Source organism: Delphinapterus leucas, chromosome 16, assembly GCF_059928025.1.
Source record: "Delphinapterus leucas isolate spDelLeu-1000000601 "Yukka" chromosome 16, BTC_Dleu_Yukka2, whole genome shotgun sequence".
Lineage (NCBI taxonomy): Eukaryota > Metazoa > Chordata > Mammalia > Artiodactyla > Monodontidae > Delphinapterus > Delphinapterus leucas.
In genome coordinates, this window is record NC_143144.1 from 61,157,203 (window position 1) to 61,182,485 (window position 25,283).

Sequence of the window (25,283 nt, forward strand, 5' to 3'; positions counted from 1 at the left end):
CCCTATCTAAAGTGCAGCTGCTACTTTATTTCAGCTCCAGCTGATTTTTGTTCTAGAGGAGTGCAGGCCCAGCATTATCAGATCTTCCCATTTTTTCAGAGAAGCCGAAAATTTGGATTTTGATAGGAAATGTCCTAATTTTTAAATGCTGGCTCACAATTTTTTAATGGGGCCAAACACATGCCGTCTGTAGGTCACCAGTGTACGATCTCGGCAATATACCTAACCCTGGTGTGAGGCAGGTTGGGAGCATGACAGAAAGACGGGGGTGTGAGAACAGGGAACACAGAGGTGTTTTCATCACGACCCTATCACCAGGCTTGCATAGCACCCGGCACAAGTAGGCCCTGAAATAATACCCGAAGTCATTACAGGGGCCTGCAGGGAGAGCTGTTGCAGCACATGGCCTTCCCAGCAGGCTGAGTGGAGAGCCTCTGGCACCAAACCAGCAGGGAGTTACGAGACTGGAAAACAGCCTCAATGCTGTCTTTCGCACCATCCAACCTTCCCTGGCAGAGATGTTCAGGTGACTCTGAACCAACCCAAAGGAGAGGCAGCCTCGACTCTGCCAAAGGACTGCTTTCCCCGCAAGGGGCCAGGCTAGCCAGCCAGCTGCTACTCACAGGCTGAGCACAGCTTGCATGGAGATGAAAAGGGCTGGCACATTGAAGGTCTCGAAGAAAACTTCAGCAGCTCGTTCCCGGTTTTTCCGCGGGTTTAAAGGCGCCTCTGTCAGGAGCACAGGATGCTGGTGAAAGATGCCCAGACGGCAATCAGGGCGAGGCCAGATTCCCACCCCTCATTAGTACTGTGTGGCTGGTTGGAGAGCTCAGGCGACCTTTGTCAGCCTCTCTCCAAAAAAGGACAAACTGGGCTTGTCACCTATCCCCACCGAAGTCAGCTTCTCAACTTTCTAAATTCATACCCCCTTTAAAGTCTCATTCTGTCCTCATCCCTTACTCCCCTCCTTGTCTTCCAAGATTCTTATATAGGTCCTTGTACCTACTGTATAGCTCCAGTTGTCAAGATTTTGCTAAACTCTAAATTTGGAATTATTACGATAAAAATAATAGTTAAAAAATTTTTTTCAAAATAGAAAATTAAATTTCAATATTGACTGTACTTTTAAAAAATGGAACATATCCCTCCCCTGGAAATTCTGATAAGCCTAGTATGCACCTTCCTTTTGTGTTTCTGAGTTGAGACTTCCTTTCTTAGAAGGTAAAGAGTATAGGCTCTGAAGTCTGAAAGACGTGGGTTTGAATCCCAGCTCTACTACTCTATTCACTGGGTGATCTTAAAAACACCACTGGCTTCTCTGACCTTCTGTTCCCTTGTTTATAAAATGGAGATAATACTACCTGTATCTCATAGGAATGCTGTGAAGATTAAATGCAAACATGTCTGGAAAGCACATGGCCTGGTGCCTAGAACATAAGACTCAAACGCTCGTGGCAGTTATCATCGTCATCCGCCTCATCTCTGGGGTAGGGGCTCTGCCTGCTCTGCAAACCCTGCAGGGGCACCCTGAACACAGGACCCTCACCTCCTCTGAGAAAGTCTGCAGCTGGTCCTTAGAATAGACGTATTGCCAGATGCGCTCCATGTCGTTCCAGTCCTTGACGATGCCGTGCTCCATGGGGTAGCGGATGGAGAGCAGTCCTCGGTGCTCCTGGGGGCAGAGAGCAGCACTTACAGCAACAGCCAGCCTCTCAGCAGGGCTGCCAGGTGGGCCCTGCTCTTCCAGGGCCTGCAGTCCTCAACCACAGCTAAGGGCAGGCCACCCAGCCTCCAAGTCTCTAAGCTGTATGCTGCCAACTGTACTCAGTGCCCAACCAGCTGGCAAAGCAGAGGGCTTCTGCATTTCCGTGGGCCGCTGGGTGGCACCCTCCTCATTGCCTGGTTCCAGGACACAATCTCCTGGCGTTTGCAACCAAGGTTGGCAACAATGATTCTGTTGTTCTGCTTCTAGAAGCTGCCTGAGGAAAACTGTGCTAATTAACTGCCAAACTGTGCTAATTAACTTATCCCCAGGGTATCCCAGCTAGAATCTCCCCCCAATCACTTCTGCCAAAAAAATAACGAAGCCAGTCAACTTAATCATTGGCAATGAAGCGAAAGCCCTCTTTTCTAGACTGGTCTCTATTTCCCAAAGTGGGGTTCCAGATATTTTTTCTCCAAAACCAGAGGCTGTTCCTGGGGGAAAGAAACCAACTAGGTTTACTCTCTCTAGAATGAGAGAGTGAAAGGGCAGAGTTCAAGAGGAAATTGCTCCTTTTACTCGTGGCCATGTCCCACTGTGGGACACTGCCCGAGTGGGGAACAATGAAGGTCCCCTGCTGGCTTGAGGCTTCTTCAGTAGGACTGGGGATTACCTCTGCTTTGGGGCCAATGAAGATGTCGCCTTCGAGGGCACCTGCCATGACACGAACGTGTTTGGGTCTGCCCACACTACAAAAGAGAGCAGGGAGGACCATCACTTTTCATTTCATGACACAACACATGACAAGACACGGGAAGGATGTACTGATGCACGTACTTGGATGGGAAGAAATATACTCAATTCTACTGTGATTATTGTTGAGGAATGAGATTATAGTTGATTTTGATTTTCCTCTTTCTGCTTTTCTGCACTTCCCACAATTTCTATAATAAACATGTATTATTTTATTTTTTTGTATTTATTATTTTAAGTCATTTGTATTTCATATATTTCATATATTTATATATTATAAGTTATTAAAACAAATTCTGGAGGATTCAATACCTCTAGTTCTTCTTTTTCCACAGTATATATGCAGATCAAGAGAGACAGGGAAACAAGAATTCATTTAGATCGATTAACTCAAAAAGTTTTTGTCTCCTTAGCCTCCTGCCCAGGCCTCCTATTAAGGAAAACTGTGATGTTGTAACTGACAGATGGCCTTTCTTCCTTTTTCTACTGCTTTGAGCCCCTTTCCCAGGCACCCGTGCCCTTTTCCTGCCTGCAATCTCTCTGCCTCAGGAAGAAAGTGCTGAGAAAAAAACTCATCCTTGGGCTTCCCCGGTGGCACAGTGGTTAAGAACCTGCCTGCCAACACAGGGGACACGGGTTCAAGCCCTGGTCCGGGAAGATCCCACATGCTGTGGAGCAACTATGCCCGTGTACCACAACTACTGAGCCTGCACTCTAGAGCCCGCGTGCCACAACTACTGAAGCCCGCGTGCTTAGAGCCCGTGCTCCACAACAAGAGAAGCCACTGCAATGAGAAGCCCTCGTGCCGCAACTAGAGAAAGCCCGTGCGCAGCAACGAAGACCAATGCAGCCAAAAATAAAAATAAATAAACTTATATAAAAAAAAACAAAAACTCATTCTCACTAGGATGGTAGGTATGGTTTAATGTTAAACCCCATCCTCGGTGATAGGAGAATTTTAAGAAGAGGGTTCCACGAAGAGACTGTCATCCAAAGCAATGAGTCACCAATGATAACATTTTTGGCATCAGATAAAATCAAATTAAAAAAAATTCACCTCTTGGATTGTACCCTGCAGGCAACTGTCTGCTTACTCCAAAAGCCAGCTCCTGTCCCTCGCTTGTTGTTTTGAGTACCAAGACTGACCCAAATGAGAGATCCTTTCTCCCTAAAAGATGGAGGGCTGACGCCATAATAAAGCTGACAAGCCTCCAAAGCTTCTGACTAAGCTACAGAATGACTTACTAGTTTGGAAAGCAGTATTTGGGGATCTGATCACCAGCAAAACCAGCTTTAATCACACCGGATCCCTGAGGAGAGAGAGAAAGAGAAGTCACAATATCACACAAAAAAGAGGAGATATATATCATACAGTATGTATAATATGGTTCCACTTTTACTTTAAAGAGAGAGACCTTATACTTATGTATACTATATCCACTTGTATGAGAATCTGAACAGTGAACACACACCAAAGGGAGGGCAGTGGGGCTGGGGATGGTGAGGGGCATTTCTATTGCATACTCTATTTGATTTTTATGTATTCTTTGACTTTTCTACATTGAACATGTTTTACTTTCGGAATTAAAAAGGGAAATTAATATTAATAAAGGGGAAAAAAAAAGAACTCTTGAGGAGAGAAGAGGAAAGTGACTAGAAGCACCAAAGCAGCCAAGTTTAGGAATATAACCAAGGAGGGAAGAGCGCATGATTCTGTTACACCATCGTGGAACACTTCTAACCTACTTTCCCAGCTCAGACCCAGACTATCCCTGCCCTCCAAGGCCTCTATGACAGACACCACCACGAGCGCTGCCATACTTGAAGTTAACTCCAATATGACATACGTTGTCTGGTTCTGACTACAGGGGCAGACCACTATGCTTTGTGGGGGGTTTGTGGTTGTTGTTTTGTTTTTTCACTATGCTTTGCTTTACTTGTTGGTCTCTTGAGGTAAAGAGCAGGAAAGCCCTAAAGCACTGTCTGAGAAGAATCTGATGTCTCCCACCATCACCTCTGGTACCACCCGGGCCCAGCCAAAGTAAACATTGACTCTGGACATCAACTCCACGCAGGACAGATGTCGAGGTCTGATACTGCTTGAGATTCACCCTGTTTTCTTCCTTCTTAATTCTTCTGCCACCACACCTGATACCCTCGTCCTTCCACCCCCCAACACAGTTTGTAGCTGCAAGTGTAATTAGGGCAAGCCTTTTCCTGCTGCATGGTGACCACTTCTCCTGGGACGAGTGTAATATTGATATTTCCAGGACCTACACAGCAAGCAGTAAACACATCAGGAGAGCTAACTAGCCAAGGTTACCTTGGTACCAAAGGCTTCCTGGCAACAGCCCTGGATCCCTCTCTGTCTCTTATTTCTGCTCTTCTATAGGAGAAGGGCAGGGGCTGGGGTGGGGTGAGATGGGTCATCCTGGTACCTGATTGTAGCAAGACAGAGGGAGGAGGTAAGAAGTGGTTGAAGGACAGGGAAAGCAGTATGGGAGGAGAGCAGGGCAAGCCAGTTCTCTAAGACAGCAGGAGCATCTGCCAACAGAGAAAACAGGAGACAATGTGCAAACCCATTGGCCTAGGCAGAACAGCAAGGAGCCTGAAAAAGGCGCAGCTGTAAACTGAGCTCAAAGACCGGGAAGGAGGAAAAGACTATCTTACTGCAAACCCAAGGGCCCTGGGACAGCAGCACAGCTAGTGAAAATAACACTGTACAAGAGAACTCTGGGAACTTGTGAGCTCAAGCTTCCAATAATTGCCCACTGCCTTCATCTGGGTGTGGTGATGCCAGCAGACTAACTGGATCTCCTGGTAGAGGTTGAAAACAAGAAAAGTAATCTAGAGTCTGTGCTTCAGACTACGGGGCATACAGGATCTTAGTTCCCTGACCAGGGATTGATCCTGTACCTCCCACAGTAGAAGCGCAGTGTTAACAACTGGATCGCCAGGAAAGTTCCTAGATATTTTTAAGAGATGATTTTCCTGGATATTTGATTTTGAGTTTACTAGCAAAAGGACTGGAGGCTGAGTGACAAAGCAGAGTAAGATGTTAGGTTCTTTTCTTTCTCTCCATCTTCCCGGCAAGAGTATAAAATGCCCAGTTCAAATACCACCGCCTTGCTCCTGAAGAATAATCCCCAGTTGGAATTAATTATCCTCTTCCTATTATCTCCCCAAATCACCATTACCTGTTTTACTAGGTAGCATAAATTTCATTCTGCTTTTCTTTAAAAAAACATATATATATACTTTTGATGTGGACCATTTTTTAAGTCTTTATTGAATTTGTTACAATATTGCTTCTGTTTTATTTTATTTTATTTTTTTTTGGCCATGAGGCATGTGGGCTCTTAGCTCCCCAACCAGGGATCGAACCCGCACCCCCTGCATTGGAAGGCGAAGTTTTAACCACTGGGCTGCCAGGGAAGTCCCCTCATTCTGCTTTCTATTCGAATTTGTGGTTTCCACTCTTGTTTCTTTTCAGCGCAAATTCCTTGAAGTCAGAGACTCTGTATATCTGCAGTATCTCACATGTGCAAGGTACTTGAATAGATGCTGGTTGACTAAAATGAAAACCAAGCTCAAATGATTGAGCTGATGAAGCCTAAAGTATGGAACCTGAATGAGCAGCTGGAATGCCAGAAGCCCCAGGCAGAGGTGGTACAGGGAAGGCGAAGGCAGGGTTGGGAATGATGCACAGGGTGGAACCAGACCCAGCTTGTCCCTGCAGCTCCACGAGCTGCCTGGCAGGCCAGCTGAAGAATGGGTGAAGAATGTGTGGGGATGGGGGAGCCGGCTGAGTTGCCTCTCTTCTTCGCAAGCCATACCATAAGAGCATATAAAAGGGGCATGTCAATTTCTTCAGGGTCATGTCAATTTCTTTAACAGTATTTGTAACTAGGAACTGTATACCTGGCAAATGAGCTGCCACTCTCTTTGTTATTCACTCTGGCAAAGCCAAGTAAACAAATGCCTTTTAGAAGCTACTTGAAAAAGTAGTCTCATTAAACATTTGATTTGGGGGACTCGAGTCTGCTGCCAGCCACCACTCTCCTTCTGATGCAGGCAAACAAATAGCAAATCCTTCAGCAAGGCTCTCCCAGTACCTGCTGGCTATAGGCCTTGTGGCTTGGGCAACCTTATCCTAAGCACTGATTATTCTTGACATGCTGGGAAGGAGGCTAGCTGTCTGACATTTTACAAGTGGGAAGAGGACGCTGAGAGGTGGAGCCTCAGATTCCAGGATATTGGTGGCCCATTTTGGCCCAAAGACATATTTTGTTTGGCCCACAAAGTAGTTTTTTTAAAAAAATTAATTAATTAATTTATTTTTGGCTGTGTTGGGTCTTTGTTGGTGCACATGGGTTTTCTCTATTTGCGGCTGTTCTTTGTTGTGGTGCGTGGGCTTCTCATTGAGGTGACTTCTCTTGTTGTGGAGCACGGGCTCTAGGCGCGCGGGCTTCAGTAGTTGTGGCTCATTGGGCTCTAGAGCGCAGGCTCAGTAGTTATGGCACACAGGCTTAGTTGCTCCGCGGCATGTGGGATCTTCCCTGACCGGGGCTCGAACCTGTGTCCCCTGCATTGGCAGGCGGATTCTTAACTACTGAGCCACCAGGGAAGTCCCCCATAAGGTAGTTTTTTAAAAACAACTTTATTGAGATAAAATTCACATGCTGTACAATCTACCCATTTAAGGTGTGTAATTCAATGGTTCTTAGTATATTCACAGGGTGTACAATCATTCACCACAATCTAATTTTAAAACTTTGTCATCATCCCCCAAAGAAACGCTGTATCCATTAGCAGCCACTCTCCGTCCTTACCACCACCAACCCCCAGCCCTAGGCAACTACTAATCTACTTTCTGTCTCCATAGACCACAAACTACTTTTACATTAACTTCTAACAGTTAAAAAATTAGAGATTGCACATGAAATTTAATACTTCTGATTTCTCTTGAAAAATCAGAAGATATGGCAACACTGGGTCTGCATTCCTACATTGGGACAACTGGTTGGAAATGAGAAGCAGCTGGCCCTTTGGTCAGGTGTGCCCAATGCACCTTTCAGATTCCTCACACTGTTGTTAAGGCTACCTTCTCCCCCTGGCCCCCACGACTTTTTTAATGTATCTGCTTGGCCTCCGCAGGCATTGAGTTCGAGACCCCTATTCTAGACATGCTTTCTAGCTTGATGTGAAGCACATCCGTGGCTCTCAAAATATACATAATTGAATAGTGAGATTATCTCTGCAAGCCACCTCCTCTTCACTCTCTCCGTCAAACTACGGATGGATTCTTGCTGCAGTTGTATAACCAACAGCCTGAAAGTCACACCACAAGTGATGGTGTTACATAAATATATTGACTTCCATTTCCTCAGCTAATTCTAGTGTCCCTTAAACTTAAGTGAATCAGCAGATCTTAAGAGCTGATGACAATCAACAGATGAATGGATAAAGAAGATGTGGCACATATATACAATGGAATATTACTCAACCATAAAAAGAAACGAAATTGAGTTATTTGTAGTGAGGTGGATGGACCTAGAGTCTGTCATATGGAGTGAAGTAAGTCAGAAGGAGGAAAACAAATATTGTATGCTAACACATATATATGGAATCTAAAAAAAAATGGTTCCGAAGAACCTAGGGGCAGGACAGGAATAAAGACGCAGATGTAGAGAATGGACTTGAGGACACGTGGAGGGATAAGGGTAAGCTGGGACAAAGTGAGAGAGTGGCATGGACTTATATACACTACCAAATGTGAAATAGATAGCTAGTGGGAAGCAGTCGCATAGCACAGGGAGATCAGCTCAGTGCTGTGTGACCACCTAGAGGGGTGGGATAGGGAGGTTGGGAGGCGAGATGCAAGCGGGAGGAGATACGGGAATATATGTATATGTATAGCTAACTCACTTTGTTATAAAGCAGAAAGTAACACACCATTGTAAAGCAATTATACTCCGATAAAGATGTCAAAAAAAAAAAGAGCTGATGACAAATTGTTTAAAAAAATGAGACAATTATGAAATTTGAACATTGACTAGATATTTGATGATATTAAGGAATTATTATTAATTTTATTAGGTTTGATAATAGTATATTGGTTATGTTTTTAAAAGAGTGTGGGGACTTCCCTGGTGGCGCAGTGGATAAGACTCCGCACTCCCAATGCAGGGGGCCAGGGTTCGATCCCTTGTCAGGGAACTAGATCCCCAATGCATACCACAACTAAGGAACCCGCCTGCCACAACTAAGAACTGGTGCAACAAAAATAAATAAATAAATAATAAAATAAAAGAGTGTGGAAGTGGGAAGTGGGTGGGAATGTAGATTGACCGAGAGTTGATAACCATTTCGGCGAGGCGATGGATATGTGGATGTTTGCTATACTATTCCTCCTCCTTTTGTTTATATTTGAAATTTTCTATAATAAGGAGAGCTGGCAAATAAGATGATAACACTTAAGTAAAAATTCAAAACATAAATACTGTACACACACACATTATAAAATACATGTGTCCATAAAATCATGGATGGAAAGGAGCACATCAATTTTACGATGATGGTTTGCTTCTGGGGTTATGTCTGGACCAGAAAGAAAGGATGGGATTGTAGATGGGTACAAAGAGACTTCAATTATATCTGTAACGTTTTATTTCCTAAAAAAATATGAAGCAAATATGGCAAATGACATTTATTAAATCTGGGTGGAAGACATGCTACATGGGTGCTTGTTATATACTTCTCTGAACTTTTCTGTGTGTTTAAAGTATCCCACTTTTCAAAAAGGGGGCTGAGGCAGCATAACATTCCCCCCAAACAGTTAAATTCTTAGCTTGAAAAACCTGTAAAGATCTGGTATTGTTCCTGCATTTAGGCCCACACAGTATGGTCATGAAGACAATCTTAAAATTGACCAGAATATTGATCCATTTTAGGAAAGAACTTAACCTTCAAGATCTTCACAAAGATTTGAGCTTCAGAATAAACATAGTATTCTAATCAAAGTGTTGTGGTCCTCAGAATATGGCCTGGGAGCTGTCCTCCTCTTTCTTGTATTACTATCTATGATATGCCTTTGGGAAGAATGACTTATGCTTGTTTGTTGGTTTATTTATTTATTTATTTTTGGCTGCATTGAGTGTTGCTGCACGCAGACTTTCTCTAGTTGCGGCGAGCGGGGGCTACTTTTCGTCACAGTGCGTGGGCTTCTCATTGTGGTGGCTTCTCTTGCTGTGGAGCATGGGCTCTAGGCGCCCGGGTTTCAGTAGTTGTGGCACGCAGGCTCAGTAGCTGTGGCTCGTGGGCTCTAGAGCACAGGCTAAGTAGTTGTGGCACACGGGCGTGGGATCTTCGCAGACCAGGGCTCGAACCCGTGTCCCCTGCGTTGGCAGGTGGATTCTTAACCACTGCACCACCAGGGAAGCCCTAATTACACTCTCTTTAGCCCAGAAATAAAATTGTGGCAGCATGGTAAGCTATGGAGCTGTTGAATCTGCTAGAGACACATTCTCAAAATATAAATTTGGCTCAAATATTTCAAATGATTTTTCCTATCCATCTTTCACTTTGAAACAAAACAAAACAAAACTCTCTAAATATCAAACAGCAAGAACTACGTGAGGCCGCATATCTAAAACTGTGGCAGATGCTCAGTAAATCCTAGTGGGAAAATTACTTAAGTTTCTCCTATTTTACCTTTTGGTGGGATTGTTGGCATAATAAAGGAAATGTTTTCCCAGAAAAAAGCAAGTCTATTCCTTAAGTCTTAAAACTGAAAATGCACCACTGTTTTGATGCATTTCAAATACACTACCAAGAAAGAGAAAGAAAGAACTAAGAAGCATTCGCTTAAGTGACTAAAGAAAGCGGATGGAGAGAGAACTGCTGCCCGACAAATCCAGAAGCAAAGGATCTGGTGGGATGGACAGACTACTCCTTCTGCACTGCTGATGAAAACAGGAGATTGCTAATTTCTTTTTTTTTTTCTTTTTAAAACTTAAGAAAAAGGCAGATGAAGCACACACAGACTGGCTGAAGACAGAAATAGTGTTCTCTGAAAATCAACATCAAGAACAAGGAGTCCTACTCAACCCTGTACAGAAACTAACTAGGCTACCCCCATCCCCCACAATCCTTTCTTTATTTAGGGACATTTTTATTACCGTGATAGAGATATTCAGTCATTTATCCCCCCACCCATCAGTAAAATTAAAAATCCAATGTGCACATCGTGGTGGCAGGCCCTAGATACTGTATGTGGGAGGGAGGTGGGGAAAGAGAGAGTAATGAAAAACGAAGGAATACCATTTTTTTTCCCACCAGGGTTTAACAGTCTAATGAAGCAGACAAAAAAAAAAATTGCTCCCCAACATGAGATGTCTCACTGAGCTCAACCTCCTTCCTGGAGAGAAGGAAAGCTAACCAAAGAAGCACCTTTCCTTGGAAAAAGTGAGGAATTTGGAACCCAATCTCAATCTGAGTCTTGGATCCTTAATTCATAAACCAGGTGGTTTGAATACTGTTAGTTAACCTCTCCAAGCCTCACTTTTCTGCATATTTCAAGTTCTATCTACATATCAGTGTTGAAGCTTAAATGAGATGATGCAAATGAAAGGACCTTGTAAGTGCGCAAGGTCCAAAGGGCTGAATCAACGGAGCGAATCTGACAGTCACTTCAAGACAGAATTGTCAGTTTTTCCTCAATGGAGGGATTTAGAGACTTAGAAGGGGATTAGAAAGGTAGCAACCAATCTCCGTGAGACCAAACCTTTGGGTGGAAGACAGAAATCCATTTTTTTTTTTTAACAACTGCCTCCTTCCGCCGAAAATAAGAGCTGTATGTAGATTCTTTCCATGTGTCACTACTGATGCATTTGCGTGGGGTACTATCAAGAGGAATAATGGATAAAGCACCGGATTTAGGGCACCTACACTGTGCGACCTTGGGCTCACTTTTACCTCTTCGCGCTTCAGTTTTCACACTTGTAAAACGAGGACCAAAATTCCTGCCTCAACTGTTCACCCGGTTTTTGTGAGGATCCAGTTCGAATGTATGTGAAACTCCCATGTAAGCGCTAGAGCGCCTGGCAAATATTATGTTTAGTAATTTTTCCCCCCAGAAACTAGGCGTTCCGAAGAGGAAGGTATCTCCCTGCTTGCTTTGTCACCCTCCTTTCTTCTCGATTTTTATTAACTCTGTAATTTATAATCACAGAAAAAACTGAAATCCTAAGCCCATTTCTGGCACCTGACTCTCGGGCCCCACCCAGGTACACCGCCAAGCCTCCCGGCCGGCTCGGGATCTAAGGAAACTTAGCCCTTCTCCACCAGCAGGCGGGCCCTAGCCAGTCAGGCCGCACCACTGGGAGTCCCAGAAACCAATCCCAACAGCCCTCGTGCACCGCCCCGCCCCTTAGAGAGGCGAAACACTATGGCGGCCCGGAAGAACGACAGGGGCGCGAGCCAATCACTGCAGAGGGCTGCCCTCATCCTGCAAGGCCCAGAGGCGGGGTCATCGGTCAAGATGGAGAGCCAGAGGAGCCAATAGAGTTATCGGAAACTGGGGAGGGGCGGGCGCCGGGCGCTCACAGAGCGGTTAAGGCCCCTCGAGCCAAGGGCCCAAGGACCCCGCCTGGACTATAACCCTTCCCTTTATCCATCCCAAGGTTCTCCATCCTATGGTTGCTGGCCGGCTGGCCGCCCTGTCTGCGGACTACGGGTCGGGGGAGGACGGAGGCGGCGGCGGCTGAACCCGCCTGACAGGCCGGGCCAGTGACAAAGAGCCGGCGGCCCAGACTGAAACACGGGAAGCGATCCCTTCGGGGAGGAGAGCATAAGCCCCGCTAGGGGGATGCAACTCACGTTGTCGATCACGACAGGCTGGTTGGCGATCACATCGTAGGACTCCATGGCAGAGGAATCTCTCCTTCTGAGGAAGGAACTGCCAGCCTGGTCCGCCGCTAAGGCCACTGACACACATGCGCAGTCTAGCCGCCGGTACAGGGCGGCCAGGGAGCGGCCCGACCTCGCTTCCGAAGAACTACAACACCCAGCATGCCTTGCACCTGAGTAAGCCATCCAGGCGGCTTCGGAGGCCCGCCTAGTTTGAGGGACGGGGCGTCGCGTTTCCGACGCACAGTACCCTGGGCTTTGTAGTCTCCGTAGATAAGTAGAAGGGGACGCCGATTGATGGTTGCATTGCATGCCTGGATACGTAGTCCCTTTGAAGCGATTCGCAGTGCATGCTGAAATATGTAATCCTGAGTACTTGTCTGTAGTTCGGTTTGGATTGATCAGTAGTAACTCATGGATGTTTGGATTTTACAGATGAGTCCTTCCACTCCCTACCCTGGACAATTTGAGGTTGCCATGTTCTCATATGGGTCTATAAGACATTAATAAACATCTATTACAAAATAAACAGTTTCTAAACATCTATTACCATCACACTCTAATAAAAGGAAATTTTAATACACATGGGGAGGAACCTATTCCCAGAACAAAGAAAAATAATTTACATTGCATAAAATTTGCTTTTTTTGAAAAAAAAGTACATTTTGGTTGATTTTCTCATTTTTTCCTGGATAGGTGTAAACTTGGCAACATGCTAACATTGGTCTGAAGACTGGCATTTGGAACTACTGGTATAGATGATCTTTTGGTCATTAAAACATCGTTCATCTAATAGCTTCAGTAACAGTATATCTTTAATTTTCATGGGGATTTAGAATTGACATTGATGGATGAGAAAATGGAAGTGAAGAGAGATTATGTGTCACTGTTCTCTAATGAGCCCAGCGCATTTTTCTGTAAATTATTTCCTCCATCCCTTCAAGTTGCAGGGAAGCTTTAGTTAATAGCAGCAGTAGTCAGGACTCTCTTCTATCCCTTTCTCTTGGAATTTCTTCAAGATCACTGAGTGGAAGACACTACTGTATGAAAAGTTATTGTAGGCAGCAAAATAATTCCCAACCTGGTGTCTTAGGAATTAAAACATTTCCCAGTTACAGAGAGTCAAAGGTAATGGAGAGGGGCAGCTTCACAGTAGATAATGAATATTGGTGTTCCTCAAGGCAACCTGCATACCTCTGCTTAAAACAGAACAAAAAAGAGATTGTCATCTTAACCATGTCATTTTAACCATGTATTAAATAATCACCAAGTCCATACAGAGTGAAGTCAGAAAGAGAAAAACAAATATCATATAATATCGCTTATATGTGGAATCTAGAAAAATGGTACAGATGAACTTATAGGCAAAGCAGAAATAGAGTCACAGATGTAGAGAACAAACTTATGGTTACCAAGGGGGGAAGAGGAGGGTGGGATGAATTGGGAGATTGGGATCAACATATATACACTACTATGTATAAAATAGATAACTAATGAGAAACAATTGTTTAGCACAGGGAACCCTGCTCAGTGATCTGTGGTGACCTAAACGGGAAGGAAATCTAAAAAAGAGTGGATATACGTATACTTATAACTGATTCACTTTGCTGTACAGCAGAAACGAACACAATATTGAAAAGCAATTATACTCCAATAAAAATAAATAATCACCATGTCTATTTAACTGATCCTAGTTTAAGTCTTGCTACTTTCTGGCAGAACTCCAAAATAGGTATTTCAACATATGACCCCCGAATTTGGCGGTGTTAGTGTCAGTCAATACGGTCAATGGATATTCAAAGACGGTAGGAAACATTTACATTTATAATCTATTAAAACTAACGCTACATGGCCGAATGAATCAATCCATTGTAAGACATTTTTTTAAGGTTTTTAAACAATATTTATTTTAGGCTGTGTTGGGTCTTCATTGCGCTTGCGGCAAATGAAGGCTTCCCTTGCGTAGCTGGGGTTCTAGGCAAACAGGCTTCAGTAGTTGTGACGCACGGGCTTAACTACTCCACAGCATGTAGATTTTCTCGGTCCAGGGCTCGAACCTGTGCCCGCTGCACTAATACGCGGATTCTTAACCACTGCGCCACCTGGGAAGTCCCTGGCACGTGTATGTTTAAATCCTTCTGAGCAGCGTGTCACCATAACAGTGACAAGCCCTTTGCGCACTTCCCAGTGCTTTCATGGGACCCTAGCACCTCAGAACGATGCCCCAATATCTCTATTTAAACCTGGGTTCCTCCTAACACTAGGGGGAGGCCAAGAGCCTTGGGACACCCCCCGCAACCCTGGGAGAGGGAGGCGGGACCTATTGTCAACTCATGCCTTCCCCACCTGTGACTGGCACAGACACTAGCCAATGGGTGCCTGAATAGGGCAGGCCGGCGCCCCGCCCCCTGAGCGCCCCGCGGCCCCCGAGGCACCCTCTGGCCGTCTCTGCCGCGGCTACGGCCTGGGCGGACGGTGCGCCTTGCGCAGGCGCGAAGCCTAGACCTCGCTGCAGCCCCCCCATCGCCTCCGGGAGTCGCACCCAGGGAGGTCGCCTGCTGGCGCGTCAGTGCTCTCCCCCTCGTCTGCCCTCCCCGGTCCCCCCAGCACCCTACGCGCCCCGATGGCGGAGTTGCGGCCTAGCGGCGCCCCCGGCCCCACCGCGCCCCCGGCCCCTGGCCCTACAGCCCCTCCGGCCTTCGCCTCGCTCTTCCCCCCGGGACTGCACGCCATCTACGGAGAGTGCCGCCGCCTTTACCCAGACCAGCCGAACCCGCTCCAGGTTACCGCTATCGTCAAGTACTGGTATGCCTTGGGCCGCGGGGAGACGGACAGGGGCGGGCTGAGAAGGGTTAAAGCGCTGGGGCCAAGTCATTTGTGCGGGAATAGGAGGGGGAAGGAGAATGGTTAAAGCACTTGGAAGAAGGGCTTTCTGCTGCGAGGGAAGAAGTTAAGGCTCAAGTTAGGAATGGGGACAAAGGGGTTAAAGAAGCCTGTGGGTAGCGAAGGGTTAGCGAGGGAGGAGGGGAATGAAGGGTTAATTGGGATTAGGAGAATAGAGTGAATTGGGGGTGTGGGTAGGAGCGGCGGAGGGAACGATAGGAGAGAAGGAACTGTAAACGTGGTGAAAGGAGGGGGCGCCTGTAGGGGGTCATTAGTGGGCGAGGGGAAGCCGGGGTGGGGGGGGGGCGGCTGAAGTGGGATGGGGGAGGCGAGGCGGGGCCTGGGGAGCATCTGAGAAGGCTTTGGAGCCGCGCGGCTGGAGGAGCTCAGAGGGTACGAGACTGCACAGGGTAGTGACGGGTGTGGGTCTGTGGGTTAGGAGGGGAGCAAGTTGTGAGCGTTGTGCTTGTGAAGGGATGAGGAGGAGGTCTCTTTTTGATCCCTTCCCGATGAGCTCAGACATTGATATCAGTGCAGTGCTTTTGCGTTTGAAGTTTGGCGGAGCAATTTTTCCTGATAAACTTTCTGCTTACTCTGCACAGTTCTGTTTCTCCATGCAGAGCTGCTTCTGGCTCTGCAGCTGCTTTGCTTTAGGTCACTGGCTAGAACAGAGGCAGACAGGGTCAGGGAGATCCATGGTTTGGTTCAGAATTGAAGGAGACTGCAGTAAATGATGAAGACCTGGGACTTGGACACGGAGGATCCTGCAGTGAGATGTTAAGAGGAGCTTGGTGGTCCAGAGCTTCCAGATTTAGGCAGCAGTTCCTCAGGGAAGCTGAGGGTAATGCTCAAGTAGCTCTGTTAAGATCAGACCTGTGTACAGATGGGCTGCCCCTGGGGAGGGGATGGTCTTTTCTAGTTTCCCATTTCATTTGCAACTTGTCTCTTCCTGCCCGCTCTGGGCAAAACGTGTTATAGGGACTCTTCTTCATGGTCTTTCTGGACCAAAAGTTGACTGAGAATTAATTGAATCTGTCCAAAACCACATTCGCGCAGGCACTGTATTAGATGAGCCCCTTCATTGACTCCTGAAATTCTGTTCAGGCAGCTGCTTGGGGTGTGGCCAAAGGGGAGGTACACTCAAAGGGGGAAGTGATAGAGTGGATGTCTTTGCTGGTTACCTTTCCCTTTAAGAGTGAGTCTTTTTCCTCTGTGACAACCTCTTTCTTCTTCTGGAGATGGCAGAAGCTAGGCTGTGTAGGGCTGAGGCCAGCTCCCTGTGTCTATGGGAGGATGTGAAGAGGCTGACAGTGTGAAGGGCCTGGGGAGCAGCCACCTGCTCCTTAGGGAGAGCCACGGGAGCAGCCTGCCTCTGTCTGGTAGCCAGGAGGAGGGGTGGCCAGTGGTACAGTTCTCTCCGGCAGGCACACTGTTCTTTGGTTGAGAGGAGTTTTTCAAGAGAGCTTCTGAGTACAAAGCAGCTCTTGATAACTTAATCACCCATATTTAAATATATTGTACCACTATATTTAAATATGTATAGTGATGGACTCTATTGGGATGTGTCATGAGAAAAAGGGGACCTGCCTCTGCCGTGCTGTTTGTTCAGGCCTCATTTGAGTATAAGGAGAAATCCCTACGCAGACTTGGGCAACAGTTATTATGTCACCCAAGTGGCCATGAAGGATAGAGTTGTGTGTAAAAGGTATTGAACAGGTGCAAAGGACTAAGACTGGTTTGGGAACCCTTTATTTTCCCCCCATCCCCCCAGGAACCTTTCTTTTTTCATCTTGTTGCAAGTTTCTTAACCAGGCCAGGACTTATCTTAAAAGATGGGCCAGCATCTAATGAGGAATAAAAAGGATTGCATAGCACTTTGTGGAATTAGAAATGCTTCCTAGATGCAGAATTTTTGAGAGGGAACAGCTCAGTGACTGGTTCTTTCTAAGATTTGGAGGGGGTTGCATAATTAAGATCCTGAAAGTAATTTACTGATAACCTCACAATTGGGATCCCACAGTCCCGCTTCAATTTTCATAGCAGGATGGCTGACTGAGGCTGCCTCAGTTTGGCTGTGGCCCAGGGTACCTTGGGATTCTTTTTCTTGTGACAGAAGGGTGGCTCTTTGACTAGTGGTCCCTAGCCAACCGGGACATCCTGGTTGAAAGCTGAGACATGAGTGATCAGGTTGCTGAAGTAGAACCAGTGCCCTAGGGCCACTTCACTCTGGCAACCTCCCTGTGGAGTGAATGAAGTCAGGTGTTCAAGGACTTAAGTTGAGGGATGATCTGGGTCCTGGGATAACATCTTTTTCTAAGATGTATTTTCCACGTACTCATCTGCTTCCCATCAGGTCTCTGAGTGAGTATAACAGAACACTCTGTGCTTAGAGATGAGGCTGATTTTGTCTGACTCTTGTCATTCTCTGCAGTTGGAGTTTTAAGGTAAAGCCTCTCTCTTTGATGAAATACCCTCTGGGAGACTTGGCCACAAAGAGGGCTGCCAGGAGTGTGGTAGATGGAGCATGGAAGAGTGGATGCAGTTTTGCCACTTGTTGCTGGATGGACCTAGGCTGAAGGATGGGCAGATATGGAGCCTGTAATCATTCCCACCTGTTCCAGGGTTCTGCAGTTATCATGAGGTCCTTGCAGGGGTAGCCGCCCTTTCTTTCCTCTTTTCCCCGACAAACTTTTCTAAATCTAACTGGTTGTGGAATTAGTCAGATGAGTTGGCAAAAGCAGAGTTAAGGAAAGACATGAAGATTTGTCCCTTTTCCTAATCCACTCGGTTGAGATTCTAAGCTATTTGTAGCGACTTTCTTACAAGTCCTATAAATAACTTAGCATTTCCTAGCAGAGAATAAGGATTTCTACAAAGGCAAATAACATCCTGGCAAAAGAGGGTGAAACCAGACCTACTGGTTTTAAATAGTGTTTGAATTGCATGGTACGGGCATGCTTGCTGAGATCACATACATGTAACATGTCTTTTATTTGGTTGTTGGCATTCCTTCAGCATATGATCCCAAATGTAAAGTGTATCCCATCCTTGTCCCAGGAGCAGGCAAAGTTTTTGCAGTCTGTGGAACAGTCAGATGTCCGAGGCAGCTCAAGTGCAGTGTTTGTGGGCTAAATGCAGACTTCCTTCTGCTGATGGTTTCCATTTAGTCTTGTTTCTCAAGTCTACCAAGTTTCCCTATCCATTCTGAAGAAAAGCAGGTTTTTTTTTTAAAGAACACTAATTACTCTACTAAAGGGAACCCTTATTGAATTAAATCCTCAGAGTGAGCTAATGGCTGAATCTCTTCCTCAACTGCCTCTCTGTTGGAATTATGGGGGAAGTCTAATGTGGTTCTCAGAGGCCCCAAATCATTTAATGTTCCAGCTCTACCTTAGAGGCAGCTGTGTCCTGGGATCATCTTCCAGATGCAAGAGCTCATAGGGCTCTCAGCCTGGCTCCTGCTTCATTTCTCTGCAGAGCCGAGCTAGCCTAAGTTTGGCCTTTGTCACTTCCATGATAAAAGACCAGCTTTGGTCTGGGGGGTGCGGGCTGGGGTCTGGAGGCATTGGGTCTGTTTAGAACAAACTGTAATTAACATAGGGCACAATATAGTCTTTCAGGAATTAGCTGTCTAAGAGGCAGGAGTGGAGCTGAGCCTCTGCTTCCAGTAACAATGCCCATTGGGGATGATCAGGATGGTCTTTCAACAGAGGCCAGTTGATTGACTGATGCGCTTCTTGCCTTGAAGCTTGGCGTGTTTATAGGCACCATGGAAGAGAGATAATTCCTGCCAATCCCACTTGGGATTGGTAATTTGAAACAGGAGGAAGCCAAAGGGTCAACCAATCAGTCTTTTTATTTCTTTTTTTTTTAATTTTATTTTATTTACTTTTTTATACAGCAGGTTCTTATTAGTTATCCATTTTATACATATTAATAAGTCTGTTTTATTTCTGAAGGAGGTTCTACCTGTTGGAGATAGGAGAAGGGAGCCTCTTGTGCTTATGGAATTGGGCTGCCTCCAGCTGCCCATCCTTTGGTCTTATCCTGGAGAGGTGTGGCCTCCCTTTAGTTATCTTTTACCCCAGGCTCCTCTAGGATGGGGTCTTTAGGTTTGTAAGGTAGAGCCCCTCAACTTCACATTGTCTGCTTTCAGGCTCACACTGACACTCCTGTGTTTTGTCTTTTGCAGGTTGGGTGGCCCAGACCCCTTGGACTATGTTAGCATGTACAGGAATGTGGGGAGCCCTTCGGCCAACATCCCCGAGCACTGGCACTACATCAGCTTTGGCCTGAGTGATCTCTATGGCGACAACAGAGTCCATGAGTGAGTGTGTACACTTGCCCTTCCATCTCCCTGTTCCTTAGCCTTGAGCCTTATTTCTGAGGTTTTCCTGAGCAGGGGTGATAATGTCATAGTCCCTTGAGATTGGCATTTCTCACATGGAACATCTGGGTTTCTGCCTTCTGCCTGTACCTCCTTGTGCCAAGGTGGTCCAGGTCATCACCTGAGCTCTGCTCATCTGGTGCAGGAAAGTGTTGATGAGCAAGAGTTCCAAAACCATTAGGTTTTTCCAAGCTTTTTCTGATGTTTGAGCTCAAATGACAGGCAGCACAGCTATGACCCAGATGTTGGGTTGATTCCTCTAGGTCTACTTCCTTTTTTCCCCTCTAGCTTATGAAAAATTTTAAACAAGAAACAACGTTGAAAGAATTTTACAGTGAACACTCACGTACCACTACCTAGATTCTACCATTAACATTTTATTCTACTTGCTTTATCATGACTATATCCATCTCTATCCCTCTGTCGATCTTACCTACTTCCTTTTAACCTGCAGTTATCTGTGCTCAGATCAGCCGCAGTACATTTTTTTTTTTGTACATTTATTTATTTCTGGCTGCGTTGGGTCTTCGTTGCTGCGCGTGGGCTTTCTCTAGTTGTAGCAAGCAGGGGCTACTCTTCGTTGTGGTGCGGGAGCTTCTCATTGCAGTGGCTTCTCTTGTTGCGGAGCCTGGGCTCTAGGCACGCGGGCTTCAGTAGTTGTGGCTCACGGGCTCAGTAGTTGTGGCGCACAGGCTTAGTTGCTCCACTGCATATGGGATCTCCCCGGACCAGGGCTTGAACCCGTGTCCCCTGCATTGGTAGGTGGATTCTTAACCACCGCACCACCAGGGAAGTTCCTGCAGTACGTTTTTTATCCTAGTCTTTCTTCCATTTGCTGCCCTGTAATACTTATAATTCCTACCTGCCTCCCCTACTTCCCTCTATAATCACTGAATTTAAACACATTTTACTATTAAGTTAAACATTGTCAGTTGAAAAAATAGCAACAGTAATAATAAAAGCTAACAGTTAAGCATTGATTATGAGACAGGTACTCTTCTAATCACTTTATATATATATGTATTAACTAATTTTATTTTCACCACAACCCTAAAATACTGGTAGGTACTAATATTTGCCCCATTTTACAGTTGAGGAAAGTGAGACGCAAAGAGATTCTATAATTTGCTTAAGGTCACACAGATTGGAAGTGGTGGAGCCAGGATTCTAACACAGGCAGTCTGGCTCCAGAGTCCATACTCTTTTTTTAAAAAGGCTGCGTTGGGTTTTCATTGCTGGGCGTGGGCTTTTTCTAGTTGCGGTGAGCAGGGGCTACTGTTCGTTGTGGTGTGCAGGCTTCTCATTGTGGTGGCTTTTCTTGTTGAGGAGCACGGGCTCTAGGCACGTGGGCTTCAGTAGTTGTGGCACGCAGGCTCAGTAGTTGTGGCTCGCAGGCTCTAGAGCGCAGGCTCAGTAGTTGTGGCACACGGGCTTAGTTGCTCCGCGGCATGTGGGACCTTCCCAGACCAGGAATGTCCCCTCCATTGGCAGGCAGATTCTTAACCACTGCGCAACCAGGGAAGTCCACGATTTCTCTTTCTATTATGTCCTTTCCTGTTTTTTGTTTTGCATACTATCTTTTTTTTGCTTCTTATACCATCTTTTTGGTGTCTTGGTGGTGGCTGCTTAGCGTGTGTAGATTGAAAGAGTAGCAGGGCTCTCCTGCCTTGCCTCAGCATTAAGAGGTTGATTCTGGAGATGTTGATGCTATGATGAGGAAGAAGATGATAATAGTCTTTTTTTTTTTTTTTTTTGTCTTTGTTTTAGTTCTTACTATCTTTCATCATCCTGTCAAATGCTTTACAATCTTATCAGGTTCTTTTGTTATCTCTGTTTTATACATGGGGAAACTGAGTCCCTTGAGGGGCTAAATGAATTGTCTAAAGTCTCGCCTGTAGGCTGTAAAAGAGCTAGGATTGAATTGAGCTGTTCAGAGTCTGAGCTCTTAACCACTAGGCTATACACCACCCCCCCCCCACCCCCTCACTCTGATCACAGGCCCAACCCAACTTCCTCTTTTCTCTTGTTAATCTTGGAGGCCCAGGCCCCATCTCCTCACTGATCACGTGTCAGGAGCAATTTCTGGGCCTGCCTTTATAGCCTTCCAAACATATCCATTGCAATGTCAGCCTAAGGCTTTGGGAACAGGGAATTAATCTTGCCTGAATCAAGACCCTGCATTGCATTATTAATAATGGAGGTAGAATAGCAAACAGATGCAGGGAGTAGAGGGACTATGCTGGACTTCAATTTATATTTTTAATAAGAACCTGCAGAGGATATTTAGTGCAGCTAGCCTGTACCTTTTTGTTGACAGATTTATTCCAGTTAAAAGAATACTGTTTTCTATGTGGCCTAAAGATTCTTACAGTCTACCTGCTTATGAGGTATGAGTCTAAGGCCCAAATGACATGAAGAACATAATTGAGGAAGTCCCATATTTCAGAAAGGGCAACCTCTGAATTTGAAAAAGGGCCTTTCTTTGTTTAGCAGTACCCTCATATATGTGTGTCATTTCTATGTGATAAAACACTTTGATATTCAGATGTCATTCATGACAATAGTGAGACCTCCATTTGGGCTTTCACCCCACACTCGAGCCTAGTATTTTCTGGTATTAAAACCTGCCACTAGAAGGATGTGGAAGGAATGTTCTTGGATATTTACCCAGTTCTGGTCTATGTTGCAGAAGTCAAAAGTACCTTTGTAATTGGCCTTGTGCTGGTGTGACTGGTCTCTTCTCGATCCTGGTAAGTTTCTTGAAGAAAAGTTTGCTTTTCCAAACATTTCATGTGGTGAGCCCTCTTTAAAACTGATTCATTGATTCTCATATAATTTAGGGCTTGAAACTGAGGTCAGAAAGATGAGCGTTCTATCACCCAGCTTAAGTGCTAAGAGGTGTTGAATTGGAATTATGGCAAATGACTCTCTGGCAACATTCTTCTTACACTGCCTTTGACTTCTCATTCAGTGAAAAAAAAGGGCAGAAGCCTTGGTTCATTTATTCAGCATTTATCAAGTGCTGAAGTCCTATTTTGTACCGGACACAGAGCACCATGATAGATGTCTTGGGGATAAGATGCCAAGACAAAATTCCTGTCTTAAGGAGCACATGTTGTAGAGGGAGGATAAATATAAAGAGATAGTTACAGTACTGGGTAAATAAATGCTGCAATCCATGATGTAGAACATGTTCTGGGAGCACAATGGAGTGAGTGACTTATAGTCAGGCTGCTGGATTGGAGGAAGCTCCAGGGAGGAAGTGAAGTTTGAGAGGAACCTTGTAGGAAGGGGCTGGGGTGAGATCTGCAGTCTGACACCTCTAGGGCACAAACATTCACTTTTGGAAAGGAGATTTCAAAATCTTCTAGCCCAGTATTTCAAAAATTTTTAGTGCTGCCTTCATAACCTTTGCCACCTGTAGTATATTATCTACTTTATGTTTTCTTTAAATTAACCTCCCCTGATATAAATATATTTTTTAAAGTTAAATCAGGGCTTCCCTGGTGGCGAGGTGGTTGAGAGTCCGCCTGCCGATGCAAGGGACACGGGTTCGTGCCCTGGTCCGGGAAGATCCCACATGCCGCGGAGCGGCTGGGCCCATGAGCCATGGCCGCTGAGCCTGCGCGTCCGGAGCCTGTGCTCCGCAATAGGAGAGGCCACAACAGTGAGAGGCCCGCATACCGCAAAAAAAAAAAAAAAGTTAAATCACTACCATATATGGAAACCAGTATCACTTGCTATAATTTAAAGGTAGTTATGGAAGTAAACACAGTGATAACAAAGCAATATTATTAAATTCTAGCTTAATACAGTGGCCTGTCACAGAAGATTCTGAGCCTGAGCCAGCTTTCTCTTTGTTCAAGAGATTAGTAAGTACGAGCGAGGTATTAAAAAAGACGTGCTAACACCAAATAGAACCTGGCCCTAGCTATGATTTAAAAAATTGAAAGACAGTTGAGAAGGGAATTTTTTTAAAAGTATGATTCAGTATTATTTCTTGTCACAGACAAATGGGAAACACTGATCTAGTCAATCTCCCTTAAATTGTGCAGTTTAGAAAGTACAGTAGCCTGCCAAAGGCCATACAGCAAGTTAATGAGAGCAGCAGGGTCTCCTAACATCTAAAATGTTCTATGCTAGATAAACAACAAGGTCCTACTGTATAGCACAGGGAACTATATTCAATATCCTGTAATAAACCATCGTGGAAAAGAATATGAAAAAAGAACGTATATATATAAAACTGAATCACTTTGCTGTATACCAGAAACTAACACAACAATGTAAGTCAACTATACTTCAATTTTTAAAAAGTGTAAAAAATAAAAATAAAATGTTCTATGCTTTCTTTCAATGTACAGGGCATTGTTCGTCTTTAAGGTAATAATTTAAGCAAACTTTTTCTTTTTAGTTTCTTTTTAGTTTTTTTTATTTGCGATATGTGGGCCTCTCACTGCTGTGGCCTCTCCCATTGCGGAGCACAGGCTCCGGAGGCGCAGGCTCAGCGGCCATGGCTCGTGGGCCCAGCCGCTTCGCAGCATGTGGGATCTTCCTGGACCAGGGCACGAACCCGTGTCCCCTGCATCGGCAGGCGGACTCTCAACCACTGCGCCACCAGGGAAGCCCTCTTTTTAGTTTTTACTATATTGCAGGTTAGTGCTAAGTTCTTTTTTCTTTTTTAATGTCTTTGTTGGAGTATAATTGCTTTACAATGTTGTGTTAGTTTCTGCTGTATAACAAAGTGAATCAGCTATACATATACATATATCCCCATTTTTCCTCCCTCTTGTGTCTCCTTCCCACCCTCCCTATCCCATCCCTCTAGGTGGTCACAAACCACCAAGCTGATCTCCCTGTGCTATGCGGCTGCTTCCCACTAGCTATCTATTTTACATTTGGTAGTGTGTATATGTCCATATCACTTTCTCACTTCATCCCACCTTACCCTTCCCCCTCCCTGTGTCCTCAAGTCCATTCTCTACATCTGCGTCTTTATTCCTGTCCTGAGTACTAAGTTCTTTATATAAAATTATCACTTTATATTATCCTCATAGTAATTCTATGACATAAGGAGTTCTTATTACCTCTTGCTCATAGATATAAAAATTTAGGCTTAGAGAACTTACTGCACAGGTGGTAAATTGACGGTCAGTTCTAGCAACCCCAAAGCCTATATTCTTAGCTACTGTTCTGTATTGCCTTTCCATTTTAATCAGTCAACAGCATTTATTAACTGCCTACTGTGTACTTCTTCCCATTAAGATCTTTCTTTATCCTCACAGCTTGTTGAGGACAGGGACAGGCAGAAGCCTGGGGGTCCCCTGCGTTTCTTCTTGCTCCTGGCAGGCTTGTTTCAGCGAGCAGAAGGGGAGCAGCCCCACCCTGGTAGCCCAGAGAGGGGAGAAGAGTAAGTTGACTGGATGAGCCCTGGTTTGGCCAGTTCCATCCAAGTTCTTTCCCTATTCACAGTCACTAAAGGAAATAGGGCAAGAGAGCACTTGTTTGGATTAAAGGTTCTTAAGAGGCTGTTTCTAAAGTTGGAGAGATGGAACAAGTTGCAGTTCGGGGCAGCCACACGGGAGATCAACGTGCTTTTCTAGGAGCCCTAAGGCCACCGCCAACTGACTTCAGCAGCAGAGACTGTCC

The 25,283-nt window shown here is 45.4% G+C and overlaps 2 protein-coding genes across 9 annotated transcripts in view; one reads left to right on the forward strand and one right to left on the reverse strand.

Moving 5' to 3' along the window:
• ACTR1A (actin related protein 1A) overlaps positions 1–12,482 on the reverse strand; it is a 17,813-nt gene extending 5,331 nt beyond the window's left edge. The window contains exons 1-5 of one of the 3 annotated variants that reach the window (XM_089897331.1): positions 12,335–12,482; positions 3,701–3,765; positions 2,376–2,451; positions 1,547–1,672; positions 624–748 (exon numbers count right to left, since the gene is read on the reverse strand). In XM_089897331.1, the coding sequence (XP_089753457.1) occupies positions 624–748; positions 1,547–1,672; positions 2,376–2,451; positions 3,701–3,765; positions 12,335–12,382 (440 nt within the window). In that variant the 5' untranslated portion in view covers positions 12,383–12,482. Of the gene's footprint in view, positions 1–623; positions 749–1,546; positions 1,673–2,375; positions 2,452–2,539; positions 2,647–3,700; positions 3,766–12,334 lie in introns of those variants that run through there. The other 2 variants (XM_022568930.2, XM_089897332.1) reach the window with 2 other exon arrangements.
• Positions 12,483–14,763: 2,281 nt separating this feature from the next.
• SUFU (SUFU negative regulator of hedgehog signaling) overlaps positions 14,764–25,283 on the forward strand; it is a 108,568-nt gene continuing 98,048 nt past the window's right edge. For 3 of the 6 annotated variants that reach the window (XM_089897326.1, XM_089897328.1, XM_022568916.3), the window contains exons 1-2: positions 14,768–15,169; positions 19,440–19,574. In XM_089897326.1, the coding sequence (XP_089753452.1) occupies positions 14,988–15,169; positions 19,440–19,574 (317 nt within the window). In that variant the 5' untranslated portion in view covers positions 14,768–14,987. Of the gene's footprint in view, positions 15,170–19,439; positions 19,575–25,283 lie in introns of all 6 variants that reach the window. The other 3 variants (XM_022568915.3, XM_022568917.3, XM_089897327.1) reach the window with 2 other exon arrangements.